This window comes from Ceratotherium simum, chromosome 3 (assembly GCF_057802395.1).
Source record: "Ceratotherium simum simum isolate JZ-2026a chromosome 3, ASM5780239v1, whole genome shotgun sequence".
Lineage (NCBI taxonomy): Eukaryota > Metazoa > Chordata > Mammalia > Perissodactyla > Rhinocerotidae > Ceratotherium > Ceratotherium simum.
The window spans coordinates 29,051,836-29,074,507 of record NC_141902.1 but is presented as its reverse complement, the minus strand read 5'-3'; the positions used below and the strand labels follow the sequence as shown (position 1 = coordinate 29,074,507).

Genomic DNA, 22,672 nt, shown 5'->3' with positions numbered 1-22,672 from the left:
CTGTGAAGTTAAATGAGACCCCAGGTTTTCTTACACTCATGAAGTCTGAAAGCCACTGGACTGTCCACTGAGCATCACTCGCTGCTGCCCGAGTCTGCAGGGGAAGCAGAGACTAACTTTTAATACCTCTAGACTGAGTGATGAAGATGAGCAGGGAGGTTACTTTTAGCGGGTAATTGGGACGATACTCAGGATTTGGGGATTTCTTAAAGTGAACTTTAAATGTCACTTGAAGAAGCACATATGATGGAAGGGTTGGCCCAGGAGCCTTGAAGGCTGGTTTTTAAAATCCAGAGCCAGTCTGGAAGTGCCAGGTGAGCAGCAAACCAGAGGGGCCATTACCAGGTGACAGTTTCACAGACGGATTCGTGGAGGCCTTTCACCTTTGAGCTCATCACTGAAAGTAAAACACACCTGGGGATTGAGTGATGCACTGTGATTGTCCCTGCTGCTCCTGAGGGGTGGCCTCCAGGGGCAATATGTGGCCAGAAAGGGATGCAAAATAAAAGGAAAGGAGAGTTTCCTGGCACTCTATTCCTTTTTGTATATCAACTAAAGAGGATCCTTTGTGAGGCTTAAACTGTGGCAGAGGGTCACCAGGAATCCAAAATCCTGCACAACTAGGAGCTCTAAGAGGACACAGCGTGGAGCCTCTCGACTGCCTGCTGCAGTGCCCACGGTGTGTAATGCTGCTATGAAAAGAGAGACTAGGAGAAATATGTAAATGATCTTTTCTTCTGGTATGTGGCCTCAGTTCCTAACACAGCTTTGCTGAGGCTAATCCTCCATATGCACAAACGGAAATTTGATATAAGTGAGTTGCATGTGAACAAATTGAATCAGATGCAATAAGGACGCACAGCTAATACATTACACAGACAGCTGACAGCTGTGCAGACAAAAAGGTTGGATTTTAGAATCAACATACTTAGAGGGACAATAATTCAATGCTACATTTAGAAATGTGGAGATGTTTGGTTTTCTTTTTTTAATTTATTATAAGGGATTGAAACAGAGTTTGGGATGCACTGTAGTTGTTTTTTTTCTTCAATTATTTTATTGACATCATATCAGCTTATAACATTGTGTAATGTCAGGTGTTCATGATTATATATCAGTTTCTGTGGACTGCAACGTGTTCACCACCAATAGTCTAGTTTTTATCCATCACCATACATATCCATACATATCCATCACCTTTACACCTTTCACCCTCTCCCCCACCCCCTTCCCTTCTGGTAACCACTAATCTGTTCTCCTTATCCATGTATTTATTTATCTTCCACATACGAGTGAAACCATATGGTGTTTAGTTTTCTTTTTGTTGTTGTTGTTTTTTGTTTTGTTTTGTTTTGTTTTTGAGGAAGATCAGCCCTGAGCTAACATCCGTGCCAATCCTCCTCTTTTTGCTGAGGAAGACCGGCCCTGAGCTAACATCTGTTGCCAATCCTCCTCCTTTTTTTTCCCCTTTTTCTCCCCAAAGCCCCAGTAGATTGTTGTATGTCACAGTTGCACATCCTTCTATTTGCTGTATGTGAGACCCGCCTCAGCATGGCCAGACAAGCAGTGTGTCAGCTCACGCCTGGGATTTGAACCCCTGGCCGCCAATAGCCCAGCGCGCACTTTAACCACTAAGCCACAGGGCCGGCCCCCTGTTTCCTCTTTTTTTTAAAGGCTGTAGAACTGGAGAGGAAAGGGGAGTACAATTTAATGAGGTAATGAACATTAAGTGACTGTCACAATAAATGTTTAATACATGACATTATTATTACTACCTTAGAAGTCAAATGTTTTTTAAAGGAGTGTCTAAAAGTGGGTTTGTGTCATAAAAGGTGCCAAGAATTAGGATACAGGGCAGGTCAAGTGGGAATGTGGGATAAAGGTAGTGATTTCCAGCTTCGGTCAATTGTCTTGTTAAAGTCCTTCTTTATTATAAACAGGAATCTGGTTCAAAGGGTGGAAAGACGTAATACATACATAAGATATTTTTGCAGCCATCTGAGCTGACAGAAAAGTAGGTTCCATGATAGTAAGGCTTATGGCAAAGGTCTGAACTGAATGTCCAAACACCTAAGTTTTAGACTCTGTTTCTTCTACCAAAAGCCAAGATAACCTTGGATTAGTTTAATCTCTCTGGTCTCAGTTTCTGAGAAATGAAATTGAGCTTTATAATCTCTGAGATCCTTTCTGACACTAACAGTTTACACTAGTATATTCCTCTCACAGTTTTAGAGTTAAATATATGCTTTTGTTTCTTTTTTTTATGTCTTTTTACATAAAATAATTCATCACCATGCAGTAACAAGATAATGAAGAATCTAAGCTAAGAGACAAGTGTTTCTCCATCTGCACCTTGCTATTTTTCTATTTAAGAGCCAGGATCTCCTAATAAAGGAGTGAAGCCAATGAGGATCCTTCTTCTCTGTATCAAATTAGATGCTACTCAGCGAGTAGAAATTAAATACCACCTTTAAGAAGCTAATAAGTACTTGCTAGAATGGAATTTGTGTCAGTGTCTTCAGCACCCTGATTCAGTCAACAAAGCTATCCAGGAAAGATCTCCCGAAAATATTATGTTACTGACCACATAGTAAGTACAATGCTCTTTTCGTACTTTTGGAATTCAATTTCAGATTGTATTTAAACTTGAATTTTTCTTAGAATTTTCCAAAGTACTATACAAAATTCTCTTTGCAACAAGAATAATTAAGAGTATAAATATATGAATGTGTACATTATGAAACTATACATCAAAGAAGAATTAATTTAAACACAAACAGAGAAAACAATCTGGACTCTGTTACATGATGTCAGTGAAATTTATACTCTGAGAAATGGAAACTGATGTAGTGGGGACTGTGGGAGCATATAGCAACATGTTGAACCAAGTTCTCCCAGAACCCTGACCTCGCTGGGCTAAGCCAGATCCTTGGGAAATGAGTTACTAAATTCAGAACCATACGGAGCCTTTTCACAAAAGTGTATTAAAGGAGTGCATAGGAGGTCAAAGAAATAAAAATAACTTTTCAAGAGAGAGAAAATGGCTAATATAATGGTCCTTATTGCTCATTCCCTTCATAGATTAGAAGAATGAGTATCTCAGAAGCCAATAATGTCTCTGGGTCTGTGAGTGAGTTCATCCTCCTGGGCTTCCCCTGCCGCAGGGAGATCCAGATCCTCCTCTTTGTGATCTTCTCCCTCATCTACCTCCTGACCCTCCTGGGGAACACATCCATCATCTGTGCTGTGTGGTCAAGCCGGAAACTCCACACACCCATGTACATCCTCCTGGCCAACTTCTCCTTCCTGGAGATCTGCTATGTCAGTTCTGACGTGCCCAAAATGTTGGCCAACATCATCTCCCAGACCAGGAGCATCTCCTACGCTGGCTGCCTGCTGCAGTTCTACTTCTTCTTCTCCATGTGTGCTGCTGAGGGCTACTTCCTGTCTGCGATGTCCTTTGATCGGTTCCTTGCCATCTGTCGACCTCTGCATTACCCCACCATCATGACTCACCATCTCTGTGCCCGATTAGTGGTTTTCTGCTGGGCAGGTGGCTTTCTATCCATACTAATACCTGCGGTTCTTATGTCCTGGGTGCCCTTCTGTGGCCCGAATATCATTGACCATTTTTTCTGTGACCTGGGGCCGCTGCTGGCACTGTCCTGTGCCCCAGTTCCTAAAACTACACTAACTTGTGCTACTGTAAGCTCTCTTATCATCTTCATCACCTTCCTCTACATCCTGGGGTCCTATACTTTAGTTTTGCGAGCTGTACTTCGGGTGCCTGCTGGCTCAGGCAGGAACAAAGCTTTTTCTACATGTGCCTCCCATTTCTTGGTGGTTTCCCTGTTCTATGGTTCAGTTATGGTGATGTATGTGAGTCCGGGTTCCAGGAGCCATCCTGGGACACAGAAATTTGTGACTTTGTTTTACTGCATGGCAACCCCATTCTTTAATCCTCTGATCTACAGCCTGCGGAACAAAGATATGAAAGATGCACTAAAGAAAGTCCTGGGAGCACCATCAAAAGAAATTCCTAAAAATACAGAGAAATGATATTTTCTATCACTATTCTTTCAGAAATACAGAATTTCTCTCATTTTAAAAAACTCTTTTCTGGGCACGTCTAAGTGTTTTATTTCTTACTCTCATAAAAGTTTGATTCATTACATGCAAAGAACCCAAAGCCTATCTCAAAAACAAATACCCACAGTCCTAAAGATCCCATGTAGGAAAGTTCTGTACAGTTTTCACTCACCAACAGATTATTTCTTTATTCTGGAGATTTTTTGAAGTCCTGAAACTAGTATAATCAAGATGGTATGTACAAAGCTAAGACTCATGTTTCCAACCTGTATCTTGGCTTTTATCATAATACTATTTTACGTGTTTCAAATTTATCAGCTATTTTTTCCTTTCCAATTACAGGTTTTTCCATAATGAGATATAGCGTCTACTCAGTGCACTAAAAAATTCTATTGCTTCATTTATAAGATCAAAGACCTAATGCCTGTCACTGAAACAGTAGTGTTTTTTCATTGGTGTTTTCCTTAGTGCCAAGCATTTGTAAAGTGTCCGCGGTGTGCAGCAAATGAAAACGGGAAATGATATGGTTTCTTCTTAAGGAAAATTCTCAGCCCAACTTTGAAGAGGATGCATAGAAGGCACACATTCACAGATGCCAAACCATTAAGTATTCCTTTCTCATATCTGGGTTTCTGCACCTTCTGAGCCTTCAGTAGAAGAATATTTACTGTTACAGAAAATAGATATGAGAAACCAGGAAATAGACTCTGCCAACCAAAATATTAGTTAGTTAGAGGCAGTCAGCCCTTAATATAAACTTTTTGACTTGACTTTATCATCTGCCTGCACTCTGAAATATTCATATTTTAAACTATGCCACAAAATATCCTTTTCTGGGGGAGGGGGTGGTTTGTGAAGTTGTCTTCTATATGTTGAAGAAAAGCTAATAATTTGACTGACGGCATGCAATCTAGACCAGACCTCAGTTCAAGTTTTCCATAGAAAAATAGACATCCTAAAGTCCTCTTCCAACTTATTTTGGCATTGGAGATCTTTTCTGCAATAGAATATGCTAAGTGATGAAGCTTCCTTAACCATTGTGAAACTACAGGAGAATTCATGGCAACCTACAATCCTGAAGGGTTAGTTTCTCCTTGCCCTCTGCAGATTACCAGGACTGCACCAATCAGAGGTAACTCCACTATGATGTAATTATAGCGAGTTCTTACTTGCCTACAACAGAAGCTGACTCTGACTGATTAAGCATGACAATGGAAAATATATATTGATGGAATATCAGGAAACTCATAGAATCAATGAAAGCTAAAGAATCAGAGTTGAGGCTCCGATTCAAAGTTCAATGTGCAAACCACTCTATGGAACTGGTCTGATGAAAAATCACTATCACTACAGCCATACCACTGCCAGAGGCCACCAGATGCCACAGTTTTAACCACTGCCAATTCTATGCTAGGAACTTGTCTTTCCTGCAATAATTGTGGTACTTGCTTCATTGCTATTTTTTCTGTCAATATTTCACCACTACTGCCCCCCTACCCCGCTTCTGCTTCTTGCATCACTAGCCCCTGCATCAAAGTCTGGTGTAGTTGTGTGTGCTTGGTGGAACCAAGAATACATCCCCACGCCATAGCTGCAATGTATTAGGAGAGCTAATACCTGGCAATAAAAACTTCGATTATGCAAAGATATGTTTCAAGCCTGATAATATTGTGATTCTTCCAGCCACAAAAAGGGATTGAGATACTAGACAGCCAAAACAAACAAACAAAAATTACCAACTATAACAACCCATTCATTTTGACTCCCCAATAATTTCCTTAGGCTATGTTCCTGCTGGAGATTACATAGGATAGAACCTAGTTAAATGATCCGCCTGTCAACAGCAGTGAAGTAGAAGCAGGATGAGAAAGGGGAATAAACTTCCCTGTGGGTAGTTGAGGGCTTGTCTATCTCGTGATGATTGCTGTAAGAACACACTATGATGCTTATTAGTCACTGCTGCATTATCTGGAGTTCTGAGAGCCAGAAGGGCTAAAGGGAAAGAAATCAGCCATCATCTGGAAAAGTCTCTATTAGCTGCAGTGAAATTTAATGCTAACCACTCTCCTTTCTCAGAACTGGGGAGGAGGGGATAAAGATTCTTCACTTAACTCACTTTGAGCCAAAAATTTTTAGCCTGGGGGTCAATAGACCACAATTAACCAAATAACTAAGATCCTCATTTATATGTAGGTTTTTGTATTGTCTGAAAAAGATACTCAAATGTAAAATTAAAATATTTAAAATTAAATAACTTTGGTTTTGGCCTAAATGTTATATACCTAGAATTTTAAATAACCAGGGCTTGCTTAGTTATGCTTGGATGCATTATATTCCATTTTCTCTATATTTTTTTAAATTACAAGTAATATATTTTAAAATGAATACATTTTCATTGTAAAAGACAAAACAGTGCAAAATAAAGAAAATTCTCATATCTCCACACTTCTATACACGTACTTGTCTCCTCAGCAATGTGTTCAGTTTGGTAGGTATACTTCTAGACCTTTTTCTATGGATTTATATATAAAAATATAAATTGCAGGTTTTGAATGAATATATAAATTGGATTATACTCAAGTATTGCTCTACAACTGACTGTCACATCCATGCACTATTGTCACCTAAAAAGCAATATCTGAGAGAGAATTTCATCCAGGTTCCACAGAGACTTCTCTCAGTCTGGAACAAATTAGGACAATGAAGCTGCAGATACAATTTTTCAGGAAATTCTTTACCAGGAGGTGGTGCATGGCCGTTTGAGAGCTCTACTCCCACGACATAGTGGCTCAGTGGGCTCTTCTGCCACCAAAATCAGGATTTAAATCAGGAAAACCTGTGAAATAAGAGGGTACTTTTCCCTCTATGTAAAGAAACTTTATTCTGAAAAATAAAGACGATTCAATTATCTGTTTAGCCTCAACATTTTCTGACTCTATGTTTAGTCCTCAGGCTTCTCTGTCTACACCGGCACTATCCAATACAATAGCCATGACTCACGTGTGGCTGTGGACCACCTGAAATGTGACTGGTCCTAATTGAGCAGTGCTGTAAGTGAAAAATTACATACTGATTTCAAAGACTTAGTATAATAAAAGAATGTAAATATCTTATTAATAATGTTTATATTGAGTATATGTGGAAATGATACTATTTTGGATAAATTGGGTCAAATAAAATATATTATTAAAGTTCATTTCATCTTTTTACCTTTATTAATGTAGCTACTAGAATATTTAAATTATACATGTAGTTCACATTTGTGGCTCACATAATATCTCTATTAGACAGCACTGATTTAGACTGATCTCAAAGAATCTAATAGCTTTAAATGCCATTAATATGTTGATAATTCTGAGGTTTTTATCTTCACTCCCAATCTCATCTCATACCTCCGGAGTTGAATATGCAATTGCCTACTTGAATCTCCACTTGGATGTTTATTCGTCAATTTCTAAGTGTACACACATACATATATAAGTGAAACAGAAGTTTCTTAGAACAATACCACCCTTATCACAAATGATGCACTACTATTTTATTCCATTCCATTCTGTTTCTAAGGAAACATCTCATAAAGCACCAAGATGAATGACTGGCTGGGTGATGTCCTTTCCTCTTGGTAGGCTGACCAATCTAGAGTCTCTGTGATTCAACTGACTCCTTTCTAATCACCAGACTGGAAGGGATTATTTATATATTCCTTGGGGGAAGATGGTTAAATTAGAGATGCCATTCGCAAGACACTGTTCACTGAAAACTAGGACTCAAGACTAAAGTCTAAAAAGACTTTAGTCTTTTCTCTTCCAAATAGCTTTCCTCATCGTCAAACTCATAGGTGTCCTTTTATAGTCAAATGCTATTTGCTCAGCATTATTCTCATCACTAGAACAGCCCATTATTATTCAAATTTAGTTGTACCAATTGTTTAGACATCATCATTATAATCCACAAAAAATAATTCTAAGTGGTTAGTCAACAAACAGTTCTCAGTCCTATTTGCCTCTAGTCAGATTTATAAATGTGACACCTTTTTAAATGTTTATGTGCTTTTCTTGTCCAGCTTTTTCATACTTGTCAAAGGTCAATGCTACCAGTTGCTTGTTTCATTACATCGAAGGTGATTAGAGAAACTCTCCAGATCCTTCTGTGGCAAGGACTGCTACTGCCCACCCAAAGTGCATCCCCCTTTTCCTTAGTAAAAGAATCCTGATTTTGTTCAGAGTAGCAATGAGTTCAGCTAAAGACGTTTGCTTCTTCAGTCTCTCTTGCATCCAGGTTGGTCATGAGACATAGCTCTGGCCAATGAGACACAAATTGATGGTTTCTGGGAACCCTTTTGCTTTCTTGAAACAAGAACTGCTGTTTCATTCTCCTCTAGCCTGGAACAGGGAAATACCTGGATGTTTAGCAGCCATCTTTCAACCATGAGGTAACAAATATGAGGATGAAGATCTACAAGCCAAATGTCACAAATTCAGCACAAGACAGTGGTTATGGATATTATGTTAGGAAAACATTAAGCCCCTAACTAGATATATATGATAGACATATTATGGTAGATATAGATGTATAGGTATATATAAATTCTATATATATTAGACTTTTTTTTTTAGAACAGTTGTTTTAGGTTCATATCAATTTCCCATATGCCCCTTGACCTCACACATGCATAGCCTCACCCATTAACATCTCCTACCAGAGTGGTACATGTGTTACAGTTGATGAACCTGCATTGACACATAATCATCATTCAGAGTTCATAGTTTACATTAGTGTTCACTCTTGGTGTTGTATATTCTGTGGGTTTTAAAAAATTTATGATGACATTTACCCACACACACAAAAAAGAGAATTTGAGATTTATCCAGTGTGTAAGTAGAAAGGAATTAAGTGTGGGGACTGATGGAAAAGAGGTTTAAGGAGATGATTCTGGAATTTGACATGGGAGATGTCAGAAATAGAGAGAACTTTTATGAAGTTATTATGCCTTTACAGGTATGGAATGCTAGGACCTGGACAAAAATGATGAGTAAATATGACAAAGGATCATAGGGAAGATGCCACAGAATTTAATGACATTAGGATAGGGTATGAGAAGGTGAGGAACTATAAATGTTAAGATTTTAAGTTCAGGTTATAGATCAGTGGAGCTATTGGCAAATAAGGATGTTTAGAGCTAATGTAAAAGGAGATTAGCAAATTTAGAATCAGACATTTGAATTTAAAGTAGATCTTCATGTAAAAATATCAAGCAGGAGGTTGCAGATGTTTGGCGAGGGTTTGGAAGTAAAGTTAGTTCTGGAGTTCTCCCAGAATGATGTTTTAGCCCAACGTTTCCTCACGAAGTGCAATATAGTAAATTAAAGTACAATTGTAGAAAACAAGAAATTAGAGAGTAGAAATTATCCCTAAGGGACACTTATCCAGAATTTTATGGAGAACTGTATGAAAATAAGGGCACCTTAGACCTAGATGGTAGTGATTCACGAAGTTGATAGCTCTTCGGCTTACACTGAGTATTAACTAACATTCATGTGTCTGCGTATGGAACATTTGGACCTACTTTCTAAAGCAATAGCATTGGCAAAATGTGGAAAATCAGTCAAGTCAACATAACTTTACTGAGGACTCATGTTGGTGCCCAAATCTATACTTGGATATCAAATATACAAAAGTAGTGCTTAAAAATTGTCCATGATGTTAAGAGGTTTTTTTTTTTAATTTGGTTATCTGAAATATTGTTGGTTAACTATTTGTGTGTTTGCAATACATTCAGCATTTCCTATGCTCTGAAAAAGAACAACTGGCTTTGATGAAGGCAGAATTTAAAGATGTTGAAATACATCAAGTATTATGTAATGAAAATCAAAAGAGAAACTAGAAACTCAATTATAGAGAAATATGTGAAAATCTTAAGTTGGATTTCAAAATAAAGAAGTGTATCTAAAGTAAAGAAATATCTGGAACATAAGAGTAATAACTTCCTAAGACTTAAACTATAAGTCTAATGAGTTTTTAAAGATCATCTTCCCAATATATAAAAATAAAATAAAATGAAGAGAAAAAAAGCCTGATTCATTTGTATCATGATCTTCCATCCTCCTGAACATTAATGATGCATTATGTTAAATTTGACTTTTGATTCCTTTAGAGATTTCCTGTAACAACACATTCAGAATTTTCTTTAGTGTCTCCTTCATATCTTTGTTCTGAAAGTTGTAGATCAGAGGATTAAATAATGGGGTTGCCAAAGCATAGAACAGGATCACAAATTTCTGCATCCCAGGATAGTCCCCAGAACCTGGGCTAACGTACATCACCATGACTGAGCCATAGAACAGAGACACCACAGCAACATGGGAGGCACAAATAGAGAAAGCCTTATGCCTTCCTTAGCCTGAGAGCACCTGTAGCACCACACTTAAAGTACAGAAGTAAGTGCCAAGGATGTACAGGTTGGTGAGAAAGATTATGAGAGAGCTAACAATTCCACAGATCAGAGTAATTCCAAGTACTGGAACACAGGACAATGCCAGCAAAGGTGCCAGATCACGGAGAAAATGGTCAATGGTGTTTGGACCACAGAAGGGCACCTGAGATATTAGAGTCAAAGGAGTCAGTAACCAGAGAAAGCCACCTGCCCAGTAGAAAACCGCTAACTGAGCACATAGGTGATGGGTCATTATAGTGGGATAGTGCAAAGGTCTACAAATGGCAAGAAATTGATCAAAAGACATCACCAACAGAAATAAGCCCTCAGCAGCACACATGGAGAAGAAGAAGTAGAACTGGAGCAGGCAGCCAGCGTAGGAGATGCTCCTGGTCCGGGAGATGATGTTGGCCAACATTTTGGGCACATCAGAACTGACATAGCAGATCTCCAGGAAGGAGAAGTTGGCCAGGAGGATGTACATGGGTGTGTGGAGTTTCCGGCTCGACCACACAGCATAGATGATGGATGTGTTCCCCAGGAGGGTCAGAAGGTAGATAAAGCAGAAGAGCACAAAGAGGAGGATCTGGATGTCTGTGCCACAGGGAAAGCCCAGGAGAATGAACTCACTCACAAATCCAGAGATATTAGTAGTCTCCAAGGTCCTCATGAGTCTGACCTGTGGAGAGACAGCAAGAACCATCGACATATTTACACTATCTTTCTTCTCCCTGGTAAAGAGATATATGTTTATTTTCCTTAGTTTGGGTTTGTGATATTACCATCTTCCCTTCAGAATGGTGAGTTGTTCTTTCCTCTTTGTCTCCTTTCCTCCTTCATTTATTCAATAAGCGTTTATTTTGCACCCAGTATTGCCTCTGTCCTAGGAGATAGGGAAAGAACAATGAATAAAAGAGCAGAGTCCCTGCTCTTTTGGAGCTTATGTCAAATATCTTTTGTTCAAAGCAACTTCAAACAGTACATTACGGCTCTAGAACTTTTACAGAGAGGGAGTTTAGGAGCTTAAATCTGATTGGAAGAGATCCAAGGAGATTTACCTTGAAATCTCACTTGCATAGCAAGAAAACTGTTCCTACTTTGATTGTATGTTTATTTGTGGCAACTTCATGGTGAGCTGATACAGAATATGGAGTGGAGGTTAGCATCCCTCCACCTATAACATGGTGCTGCCACTGACACAATAACAACGAGATATGACAATCAAAACAAAATTTTTTGTTGTCTTATGAGACGTGAAGATTTTACTCAGTTGGAAAAAATAAGGAAAGGCTTTTCAGAGGGAGATGGACCTGGACAAAAGACAGAATGTTCCAAGGGCAATGATGGAGGAGAAATATTACTAGTATATAACAGTTATGTGAGAAGATTTGGATACAAGACAATACGTTTAGAGGAGAGTCCAAAAGAATGGAAGTTAGAGTACTTGTAAAGGAATGATGAGATATAAGGTCCAAAGATGGGGCCACATGGCAGGGGACTCACTGCCAGTCTGACTACTCCAGGCGTAATTTGCTCGTCAGTGGAAACCAACTGGAGCTGGTCTAGTAGGAGAGTAACATGATGAAAGGCTTATGGAAGCTGCATTTGCACGACAATTTGGCAGAGAATTACACGGTAATGAAATTGGCAGGAAACTATTAGAAAGTCCAAGGAAAAAGTATGAAGAGCTCGACGTAGGGTAATGTCTAAGCAAAAAGATGCCAGGAATGGATTCAAGGGATATGCAATGGCAGAAACCTAATCTCCCGGTCTTTGAAATCAGCAGAAGTAATTAAAGGCTGAGCAAGGGGCACAGGAGGAAGACACAGAAGAGAGACCTCACTTTCCATGACTGTCCTCTCACCTGGGATGCCTCACATTAGTACCTCTCATGGGGCCTTTCTGTTCCTGCAGGTCAACCTACTGAAGAGTCGCGTTCCTGTCCTTGCCTTTGGGGATCTCTCAGCTCCCACTTGATTCCCCAGTCCCCTGTTTCCTTTTGACTCTTTGGAATCTGAGTATTATATTTCATTAAATAAATTAGCTTCTACTTACAAAGTTTCCTCTCTTACAAGCCACACGCAATGGGTGTTGATTTGCTATGCTGTCACCTGTGTGAAGGAGAACGGTAAACAAGACAGTCATCTAAATTATTGCCAAGTCTTAAAGAAAAATTTTGCCATTTTCCTGTCTGCTAAGAATACAGTTCTTCTGAAGATGACCCACAAAGATAAAACGATAGTTCTATAGAAAACATTTCCCTAATCCTATGTCTAATAAGTTTTGTAAAATAAGAACTATGTTTATAAAGGAAAATAATTATGAAAATTTATTCTCTTTTTCATGTCAATATATAAAATAAAATAGAAATTGAGGCATAGGAAAGAAGTTACTGTTCCATTGCCCACACCCACTTAGTTTAATGCAGCCCAGGAGTCTAAGGTGTTAGCTCCTTGGTAAAACACCTTTTGGTTCCTTTTTTTCACAAAGATCCCTTTCAGGCTTTACTCAGATAATAGAACACGACACAAATCTCTCCATTCCACGCTACTTATCCCTTCTAGACTCTGAAGCCCGTCTCTAGAGGCCTCAACCTTGGGAGCAATGGAGGCAATTAACAGGCATCATACAGACTTGAGTATGTTTCATCTTCAGTGATTATCATATTGGAGATGAAAATTACATGGCTGTGCACACACTCACGTGTACACTTGCACACACACACACACACACACACACATACCCACACAGTCCAGGCTAACATAGTGTTGCTCCCTCTGGAGTTGCTTCTTCTAAACTTAATAAATTACTACTTAGCTAACAAAGTTTTTTGACATGAGATGCATCATTACCTTCAAGCTTTGTTAGACCTAGAGTCTCCCATGTCTGCTGTCCAAATGGCAGTTTAAAGATCTCATCCACTGTATCCATTCCTGGATATTCTCAGAGCTCCCTATCTCCATTCTCTACATACCTTTATCTATATATCTTTATCTATATCTCCTTATCTCCACATATAGATCAAACAGGATAGATATTGGTCAACCAAGAAGTCAGGGCATTAATTATGTGACAAAGATGAATCCATTTCCTCTTCTTCAAGTCAAGACTACATTCATTTGTTCTAAGCTTTCGTTGCAGTTAGCTGTGCTCATGTGACTGAGCTATAGTCAGTAGAATGTAATTGAAACTGAGGTGCAGTACTCCAGGCCTTTCCCATGCATGGTCCTTGATGATCTCTGACATAAATGAGCATGTTGACCTAGGAAGTCAAGTTTTGAAGATGATGAAGCCAAAGGTGGAAAAAGCCTGAGTTCCAGAATTACCACTTGAATAACAATCACCTATCAATCAGGTACACCCGTCTGGATTTTAAGTGAGCAGAAAAATAACACCTTTCATACCTGATCCGCTAAAAAATAAGGTTATTTGGAGAACAATAATGTGACTAATTGAATAAAATATTTACATTTTTTTAAATGTAGAAAGAAAACAATCTGTGGGTGACTATATCAAAATATGTCTATTTGCAGGCTTATTCCATTTAATTTTCTAATCCTAAAATAGCCAGGAGAAATTAATGAAACAATGTTTGTGAAGGACAAATCCTGAGAAATGAAAATATTGAGTCATAGATTGGTGCCTTTTAAATTTTGGTCAATGTGGCCACATTTCCCTCCAAAGAGGTTTTGGAGCTTTCTTCATTACTCTTCCTTTTTCTCTATCGTTAGCACCAAGGCCTAGCTTTTCATACTGTGCTACTGGCCTAGTTCTTCAAACTGGGCTCATAAATGAATATAGCAACACTATTTTATACCTCCATTATGATGATATATCTCAATGTCAATTGAGAGAACATGGAACATATCCTTAAGTTTAAGACTCTCTTTTCATCCAAGGTGACCCAATGTCTACCCTTCAAATCTACAATCTACAACCTCAAGAATATAAAGCTAATGACCGCACTAAATAAAGACCTGGGAAACCACATTAGCTACCCACAAGCTACTATAGGAACAACCTAGCTCTCTTGCTGTTTTAATATGCACATATGAGGGATATATGATTCTTCAGAGCTCACTAGATCTGTTACTAAACCAGGTTATTACCCTTAGAACTCTCACACATCTTACAAATCATACATTTCTTGGAGAATTTTTACATTCTAATTTCTTAAGATGGGCCCCATATTCTAGCACATGGCTTTTTAATCCCTAAAGTACACTCTGAGTAGTTTTCTCTTGCTTGAAAGAGCTCTACAACACTTAACACAGACTTTGTCATACATTCTAAATGCAATAGCAAAAGCCTCCATGGAAACATGCTAAAAAGAGAGAGCATGAGGTAATGTAAGGGAGTTATTGTTATTATTACTATTATTATTATTACTTTTTATTTTTTATTTATTTTTTGTTGCTTTTATTGTTTATTTTCAATGTTAATTTCATTTTTTGTGGGTTTTTTTATTATTATTACTTATTGTGGTAACATTGGTATATAACATTATACAAATTTCAGGCATACATCATTATATTTTGATTTCTGTATAGATTAAATCATGTCCATCACCCAAAGACTAACTACAATCTATCACCATACACATGTGCTTAATCACATATTATCATTTTTTAAATTGTTCTCAGATGCCAAATATGTGGTAGAAGCCCCAGGGAGTATTCCATTGTTTGGAGTCTAAGATGAATAAAAGGCACAGAATTTCTGTTTGGCCACCTTCAATTAGAGATACAGCTGTAATTGAATACTACACGACTGAAATATCAAGCTACTAACCTTAAAATGTTAATGTAATACAGAGATTTGCTGCCTTGACTCTGTAAGATTCTGCGGTGTTGGCAGTCTTATCAAGGGGAATTGTGAAATTCTCAAAAGATTGAAAGAATACAATTAATTTGAATTCATCTTCAGGTTAAAGCTAATTGGATAGCTTCCAGTATATTTGATGAGAGAAGGAGCTGTATTGTGGCATTAAACACCACAGAATCTAAACTTAAAGATGCCGAATTATCAAAAATGTAAATCAGATCATGTCACTTCCTTGCTTTCAATCCTTAAATAGTTCCTTCTCACCTACAGGATCAAGTTCAACTGGTTTAGCATATCTAAGTTCCTGCATCTCTAAATTCATCTCCTTTCAGGACCCACCCATTCACTCTACACTCATACATTCATACATTAGGACTGCTCTGTGTGTGTGCTCCTCCTTCTGCTTATAACATTATCATCCACACCCCTCCTCCCTTTAGCTAAAAAATTTCCAACCCATCCTTCAAGATTCAGCTGAAATACCAGCTCCTCTGACACTTCCCACCTACACCCCCAAAATCTATACTCTTAGTCCAACACTCCTCTGGCACCCTATGCATTCCTCTCTCTTAGCATTTTTTATTGGAATTGTTAACACATCTGTGCCATCATAAGTCAAGAGTTCCTCGAGAACAAGGATCCTATCATATGCATCTATGTATCATCAATACCAAGCATACTGCCTGGAACATGATTACAGTTAAGAAGCCTTTGCAGGCCCCAGAGTTCCACGAGTAAGACTGCATATCCTCAGGCCTATACACCACTATCAACAAGACTAAAGAGGGGGCTGCAAAGCTCTGCTGTCTCTTAGTAAAGTTATCCTCCTCTCCCTCCCCATCAACCCTTCTACAACGTCTGGTGTGGAGAGCATCAGTACAAATTCCACTGTGCTCTTTTTCCCACGATGTCCCTGATCTGACTCCACGGGTAACAAAAAGAGGGTCCTCCTTGTCTCTTTTGCTGCTTCCTGGGTTTTTTTCCCTCCCTCCTCTCTAAAAGCCATGTTTTGAAGTTTAATTTCCCTTTAGAGAAAGAAGACAAAGGGTAAGTGACAGAGAATAAAGAAAACACATAAGTCATTTATCTAAGGATAATTATGAAAGCGCCTAATCTACTAACCCTAATTCACCCCACTCACATACTCTCATTACAAGGGAGGACATGAGAAGCCATAGAGCTGCACTGTCCAATATGGTAACCACAAGCTACGTGTGGCTATGGAACACTTGAAATGCGGCTGGTCCAAACTGAGATGTGCTATAAGTATAAAATTCCAGTTTGCAGACTTAGTATGAAAAAAAAAAATGAATACAAAATACCTGGTTAATAATTTTATGTTGATTATATTCAAATGATAATATTTTTATATATTGGGCTAATAGATTATTAAAATAAATTTCATTATTTATTTTTAATTCTTTATGTGGTAACTAGAAAATTTTACATTATACATGTTGCTTGCATGTGTGGACCACATATTTCTATTGGACAGCTCTGCCTTAGCCTTATATGTGCTTAGAATAAAGGCAGAGGATGAGCTCTCCTCCTTCTTGAGCTCAGGCACATCAAAACTGTTGCTCACAGTGGAGGAGGCTTTTGACCCCAGGTAGAATCCAGTCAGCTCAGCTATGAGGTATTTCTGAGCTTCAGGAGAGGCTCTGCCTATGAGACCTGAAGAGTGGGCAACACTGGACAGCCTCAGAGAAAATTCCTTCAGGTACCAAGAGTTTGCACAGTTTAGGTGAACTTGCTCTTAAATGTCCATCCCAGAACCAAAATTATTCTTTTCTCTAATTTTATCCCTGGTGACAATGCAGTTTCTAATGATCATGTGCAATGGGGTGAAAGAAACTCCCTGAGATCAAAGTTGGCCTTTGGAAGAAGGGGAGTGGCTGCCTCCTTGAGACCACGCTTTGTGTCATCAAAAAGCAAACCAAAGGGGAACCTTGGAGGGCAGAGCACTGCTGGAGATGGGGAGTGGAGACGTATCCATCATTGGAAGGTAAAGATCCTACCTTCTGTAGCTTTTGTTACTGAGAGAAAGCTATAACAACAATATCACAGAAGAAAAGAAAATGTACCTATAGACGAGACTACACCTGCAGAAGCTGCTAGAAAAGAGTACAGTGGAAATGTTAACATGATAATCAAAATGAAAAACAACCAAAATTGATAGTGTGCTTTGCATTTTTTTAATTATTTTTAATTGTGGTAAAATACACATAACATGACATTTACCATCTTAACAATTTTTTAAGTGTACATTTCTGTGGTATATTGTTGAGCAACCATTACCACCAACCATCTCCAGAACTCTTTTCGTCTTCCAAAACTGAAAATTTGTATCCATTAAACAAGTCCCCATTACTCTCCTCCCATCTCCTGGCAGCTGTTACTCTACTTTCTGTCTCTGTGAATTTGACTACTCTACAAACCTTATAAAAGCGGAACCATACAGTATTTGTTGTTTTTTGACTGGCTTGTTCATCCATGTTTCAGCATATTTCAGAATTTCCTTTCTTCATAAGGCTGAATAATATTACACTGTATATATGTATCACATTTTGTTTACCCATTCGTCCACTGATGGACATTTGAGTTGCTTTCATCTTTTGGCTGTACTTTGCATTTTACAAATACTTTTATATGTGACTTCTCATTTGATCCACATAAAACCCCACCAAAATGTCCTTTTGAAGAACTGGGAATGAAAGTTTGATTTGCTGAGGTGGAACCAGAATACAGTCCTCGTCAATCTTTTACAACAAATCATTGTCATCAATTTCATACGACAAAGAAATGTGGGGGAGTGTAGCCAAGATAACTCTCCTTTTGATTTGCATTTATATAGACTTCTTTCAAAAATCAAAACTTTTTTTTTTCCTTAAAAATAGGCACTTTTGTCTTCATGTATATGTGATTATCATTTAAAAGTTTTGAAAAAAGAAATCACTGAAGCTCATACTTGGCAATGGTAGTTAATAATAATAAATTTTGGTACAATTTTTATTGATAATAATATACTACATAATATTGTAATATAATATTTACTGAGTGCCAGGAACAGTTATAAATGCTTCAATATATTAAATCATTTAATCCCAAACATTCTATGATGTAAATATGATTATTACAGTTAAAACTGGAAAAATAGATGAATAACAATTTGAGTAACTTGCCCATAGTCACTGAATCCATGAGGAATAGAGACAAGCTGTGAATTTTAAGGAATTCTCCTGTGGAAACATTTATTCTAGATCTAGTACCTTTTCTTACTTTAAGTATAATTTTTCTTGATTCTTTACAACAGGACTCAAAATGAATTTAATCTCACTGAAATGTCTCCCATTCAAGAGCTTTATACATAACTTTATATATAACTTTCCTCAGGGAAATCTTCATCTCCTTATTCTTGAGGCTACAGATCAGAGGGTTTAAAAGTGGAGTAGCAATTGAGTAGAACATGGCAAAGAACTTCTGCAGCCCAGGCTGATTGGCTGCCCCCGGGCTTACATACATCACCATGACTGAGCCACAAAATAGGGACACGAATACCAGGTGGGATGCTCACGTGGAGAAGGCTTTTTTCCTACCTGAACCTTTGGGAATCTGAACCACAACTCAAAAGAGTGTAAGATACAAGGATATAGAACAAAATGATAAACGTTATGATAGCACTGAAAGTGGTACAAGTCAGAGTTGTCTTGAGAACAGGGACACATGATGTGGCCAGCATTGACTCAAGATCACAGAGGTAGTGATCAATGACATTTGAACCACAAAATAGAATTTGGGAGATGAGTGGCAAGTGTCACCAACCAGAGGAGGCCACCCATCCAGCAAACAGATACAAGGGTTCCACAGGATTTCCTGTTCATTATGGTGGGATAGCGCAGTGGATGGCACATGACAACATACCTATCAAATTCCATGAGGCCAGGAAGAAGAGTTCTGTGGCAGAAAGAAAGAAGGTATAGAACTGTAGGATGCAGCCATTACAGGAGATGGTCTTGGTCTTCGATAGGAAGTTGAACAACATGTTGGGCACATTGGAATTTATGTAGCAGATCTCCAGACAAGAGAAGTTGGCGAATAAGTTATACATGCATGGGGGTGCAGAGTTGCTGGTCCCACTACACTGCACAGATAACAGCATTGTTGCCCGACAAAATCAAGATGTAGATGATTGAGAACAAAACAAAAAGGAGAAGTTCTATTTCTTGACTACACAGGAAACCCAGGAGGATGAATTCATGAATGGTAGCAGTGACATTATTGTTATGCAAAACATGCATTTATCTCTAACCTATAACGTGCACAGACATAATCAGAACTACATATTAAGAGTCTCCTATTTTATTCAGCTCTCCAGAGTACCTTAATTTCTCATTGAAAGTTGATGGTATTATATGTAGAGAATAAAATGGAATATTAATATTTAGTCAACATGAAGAATTTTTATCAAAATAGCATTGTTGGAAGACAAATAAAAAAACACCATTGGTAATATTATTTTAAATATTACTTTACTTTAAATATTTCCTCTAGAAATTTTTTTTTTCTGATTTTAGCGTATAAGAAAAATAAAGACAGAGATAAATCATTATACGCCATAACTGGTCACCTTTATTTAACTCAAACACAGCTAATAAGCTTCAAGAAGGTACTTATGAAGGGCAGGCCCAGTGGTGCAAGCAGTTAAGTGCCCACGCTCTGCTGCGGCAGACCCGGGTTTGCTGGTTCGGATCCCGCGCACGCACCGACGCACCAATTATCAGGCCATGCTGTGGCAGGCATCCCATGTGAAGTGGAGGAATATGGGCATAGATGTTAGTCCACTTATCAGGCCATGCTGTGGCAGGCATCCCATGTAAAGTGGAGGAATATGGGCATAGATGTTAGCCCAGGGCTAGTCTTCCTCAGCAAAAAGAGGAGGATTGGCGGATGTTAGCTCAGAGCCGATCTGCCTCACAAAAAAAATAAATTAATTAAAAAAGAAGGTATTTATGCCCTTAAACTGGACTTGATTATTTCATTGCCTACACTATCATTTCAGTCAGCATCACAAGGCCCACAAATTCTTCCTATTTAATTACATTATTATAGACTCTTAGTCACAGTAATAATGCACATCCCTAAATAAATACATTAATTCATTAATTAGTTTCTATTAAAAACTTACTCTCCAGATGATTCTAGTGTGAGAAAGACAACGCCTGGCTTTTGAGAATTACTATTATACCATATGGGTGCCAGAGAGGTTTGAACTCAGAAAAAGTTCTTTCAGAAGTTTTGGATTAACAGCAGTGAAAGTAAAATATGGAGGCTATATGATTGACTTAAGAGCACAAGTATATAAAATAAAAGAGAGCTCATAAAGAACTAGATGCTAATTCAGCAATTCCCAGTGTAAATTAAGGAATGTAGCATGTGCTTTAGAAATATTTAAATTAAACTATTTTAATTTGATTCACATTATCCTCTGTGGAGTCCCCTTCATTCACATTTGCTATAGCCTTTCAGTCCCATTTGCAAAATTTGCCAGTTTACTATTTGTTAAAATGATATCACATACTTTACTTTTTAGTTAGAACAGGTTTTCCAGCTGTTCATTTTTCTTTCTTATGTATTTTATATGATATTTCCCCAATTTTTATTTTAAATATATAGAGTTTAGTGAAAAAACAAAGGGCTTGTCATCTTAATGTTTCCTAGGTGGAAAATCAAAGTAACTGTCTCAGAATGAAGTGTCAGTTTTACCACAATTAAAAATTTTAAAAGATTTAAATAATAGTTCAAAGAGTCAGAATTCAGAAACAGCTAAAATGAAATCCTAGCTTTTTTAAAAATGAGATTTATTATCTGAGACAAGTGACTCTCTCTGAGTTTTAATTTCTTTATCTGGAAAATCAGGTTAATAATACCTATCGTGGAGAGTTAATGTAAAATTAAATAAAATCACGTTTTTGAAGCACCTAGCACAGTGCCAGCATAAAGTAAATGCTTATTGTGGGGGGCTCATTTTATTGCCCTAATTACCATATACAAAACACGAGCTGGTTCTTTCCAAAAAGTATTTGCTTGAACCTAAAGGGAAAATATTCAGCTTCCATACACATTCTTATATCTGTGTATTCAATCTCATGAATGATATGAGTTTAATGCATTTCCATGGTGCTAACTTACAGTTGAAAAAGTGTTCTAAGATTGCATGGTATAGAACTCAGAATGAATCTCTCAATAAAAACATTACAGTTGAATTCCCAAAGAGCACACAGAAGACTAATTTGATCATTGAAATTACCTTAATTATTCCTTACTTTTTTAATTGAGCGCCTTTTGATGTTATTCCATGCAATCTTCATCTTTCTCTGATCCCCAACCTATTGCCTTCTATTCTTTCAGTCCCTTCTACACAGTGTTTCGGCTACAGATTTTGTTTAAGAGACTTTTGTGGGTTTCCTGAAATTAACCACCATTAAGAAACTTCTTTCTGTGAATAAAATTCCATTTTAGTTAAAACTCACGTGTCCAGACACAGCTCTCTCCTCTGTTGCTTTGCACATGTTAAAGCTGGGAGGGTAGAAGTGAAGCTGTGTCCCTTCAGTCTGAATTGAAAAAACTTTTTTTACCCAGAGAAAAGCTTCAAATAAGTTTTTGGAATACCGGATTTTAGAAATGTTTGATAGTTTCCCAGGTTACAGACGTCACAGAGTAATAAACGGGAGAGACAAGACTTGAACCCAGGTTTGCATGATTCCAAAGTCCGTAATCAATCTAACTCAAATAGATTGCTAGCTAAAGAAATAGAGACAGAGCTTGAGCAAATAATAATATTCAGGAGGTCTGTTCCTGCCCCTGCTGCTGTAGGATACTACTGTCATTCCCTCCTGTCTTCCTTCCCTGTTCCAACCTAGGATGAATAGGAGCTAGTAACACAGAACACCCTCCCCCCCACCCCCATTTTAGCATCTTTTTCAGCATCCACCTAGATGAACAAACTTTAAGCAAAGCTGACAATAAACAGGACTGATCACTGAAGTGATTGTGGCCCAGATGTGATCACAAGTAAAAACAGCAAGATGATTTGGAGAGGGTGGGAAACAATTTGGAGTAACTGTGGAGAAGAACTATGAAACAGAAAGTAACCATATTGAGGCTCTGTTACTGGGAGGATAATTGTATGATCAGAGGAGATAGTAAAACTAGGAGACCTTTCAAGGAGGGCTGAGTTTTTCATAATGCAAGTGACTAAAACTGGTTTAGAAATTTTTAAGAGACAATAAGACCTGAAGTCTGAGACATGTGAAAACTTTTGCCAAG

The 22,672-nt window shown here is 38.0% G+C and overlaps 2 protein-coding genes and 1 pseudogene across 2 annotated transcripts in view; 1 reads left to right on the top strand and 2 right to left on the bottom strand.

Moving 5' to 3' along the window:
- The first annotated feature begins 3,090 nt into the window (after nucleotides 1–3,090).
- On the top strand, nucleotides 3,091–4,059 carry LOC106800514 (olfactory receptor 11H6-like). Its single transcript, XM_014781013.1, has one exon. It carries the CDS (start codon nucleotides 3,091–3,093, stop codon nucleotides 4,057–4,059), a length of 969 nt encoding a protein of 322 aa, XP_014636499.1.
- Nucleotides 4,060–10,117: 6,058 nt separating this feature from the next.
- The window catches only part of LOC106800422 (olfactory receptor 11H2-like), a 49,480-nt gene continuing 36,925 nt past the window's right edge, over nucleotides 10,118–22,672 (bottom strand). The window contains 3 exon segments of the mRNA XM_014780377.2: nucleotides 10,118–11,201; nucleotides 11,305–11,405; nucleotides 12,578–12,633. Of these exon segments, the coding sequence (XP_014635863.2) occupies nucleotides 10,218–11,201; nucleotides 11,305–11,307 (987 nt within the window). The 5' untranslated portion in view covers nucleotides 11,308–11,405; nucleotides 12,578–12,633 and the 3' untranslated portion in view covers nucleotides 10,118–10,217.
- On the bottom strand, nucleotides 18,313–19,766 carry LOC147917503 (olfactory receptor 11G2-like; annotated as a pseudogene).

What these genes read in the sequence shown, in the direction of transcription:
- LOC106800514 (XM_014781013.1), top strand. Translation starts at nt 3,091, where the DNA reads ATGAGTATCTCAGAAGCCAATAATGTCTCTGGGTCTGTGAGTGAGTTC.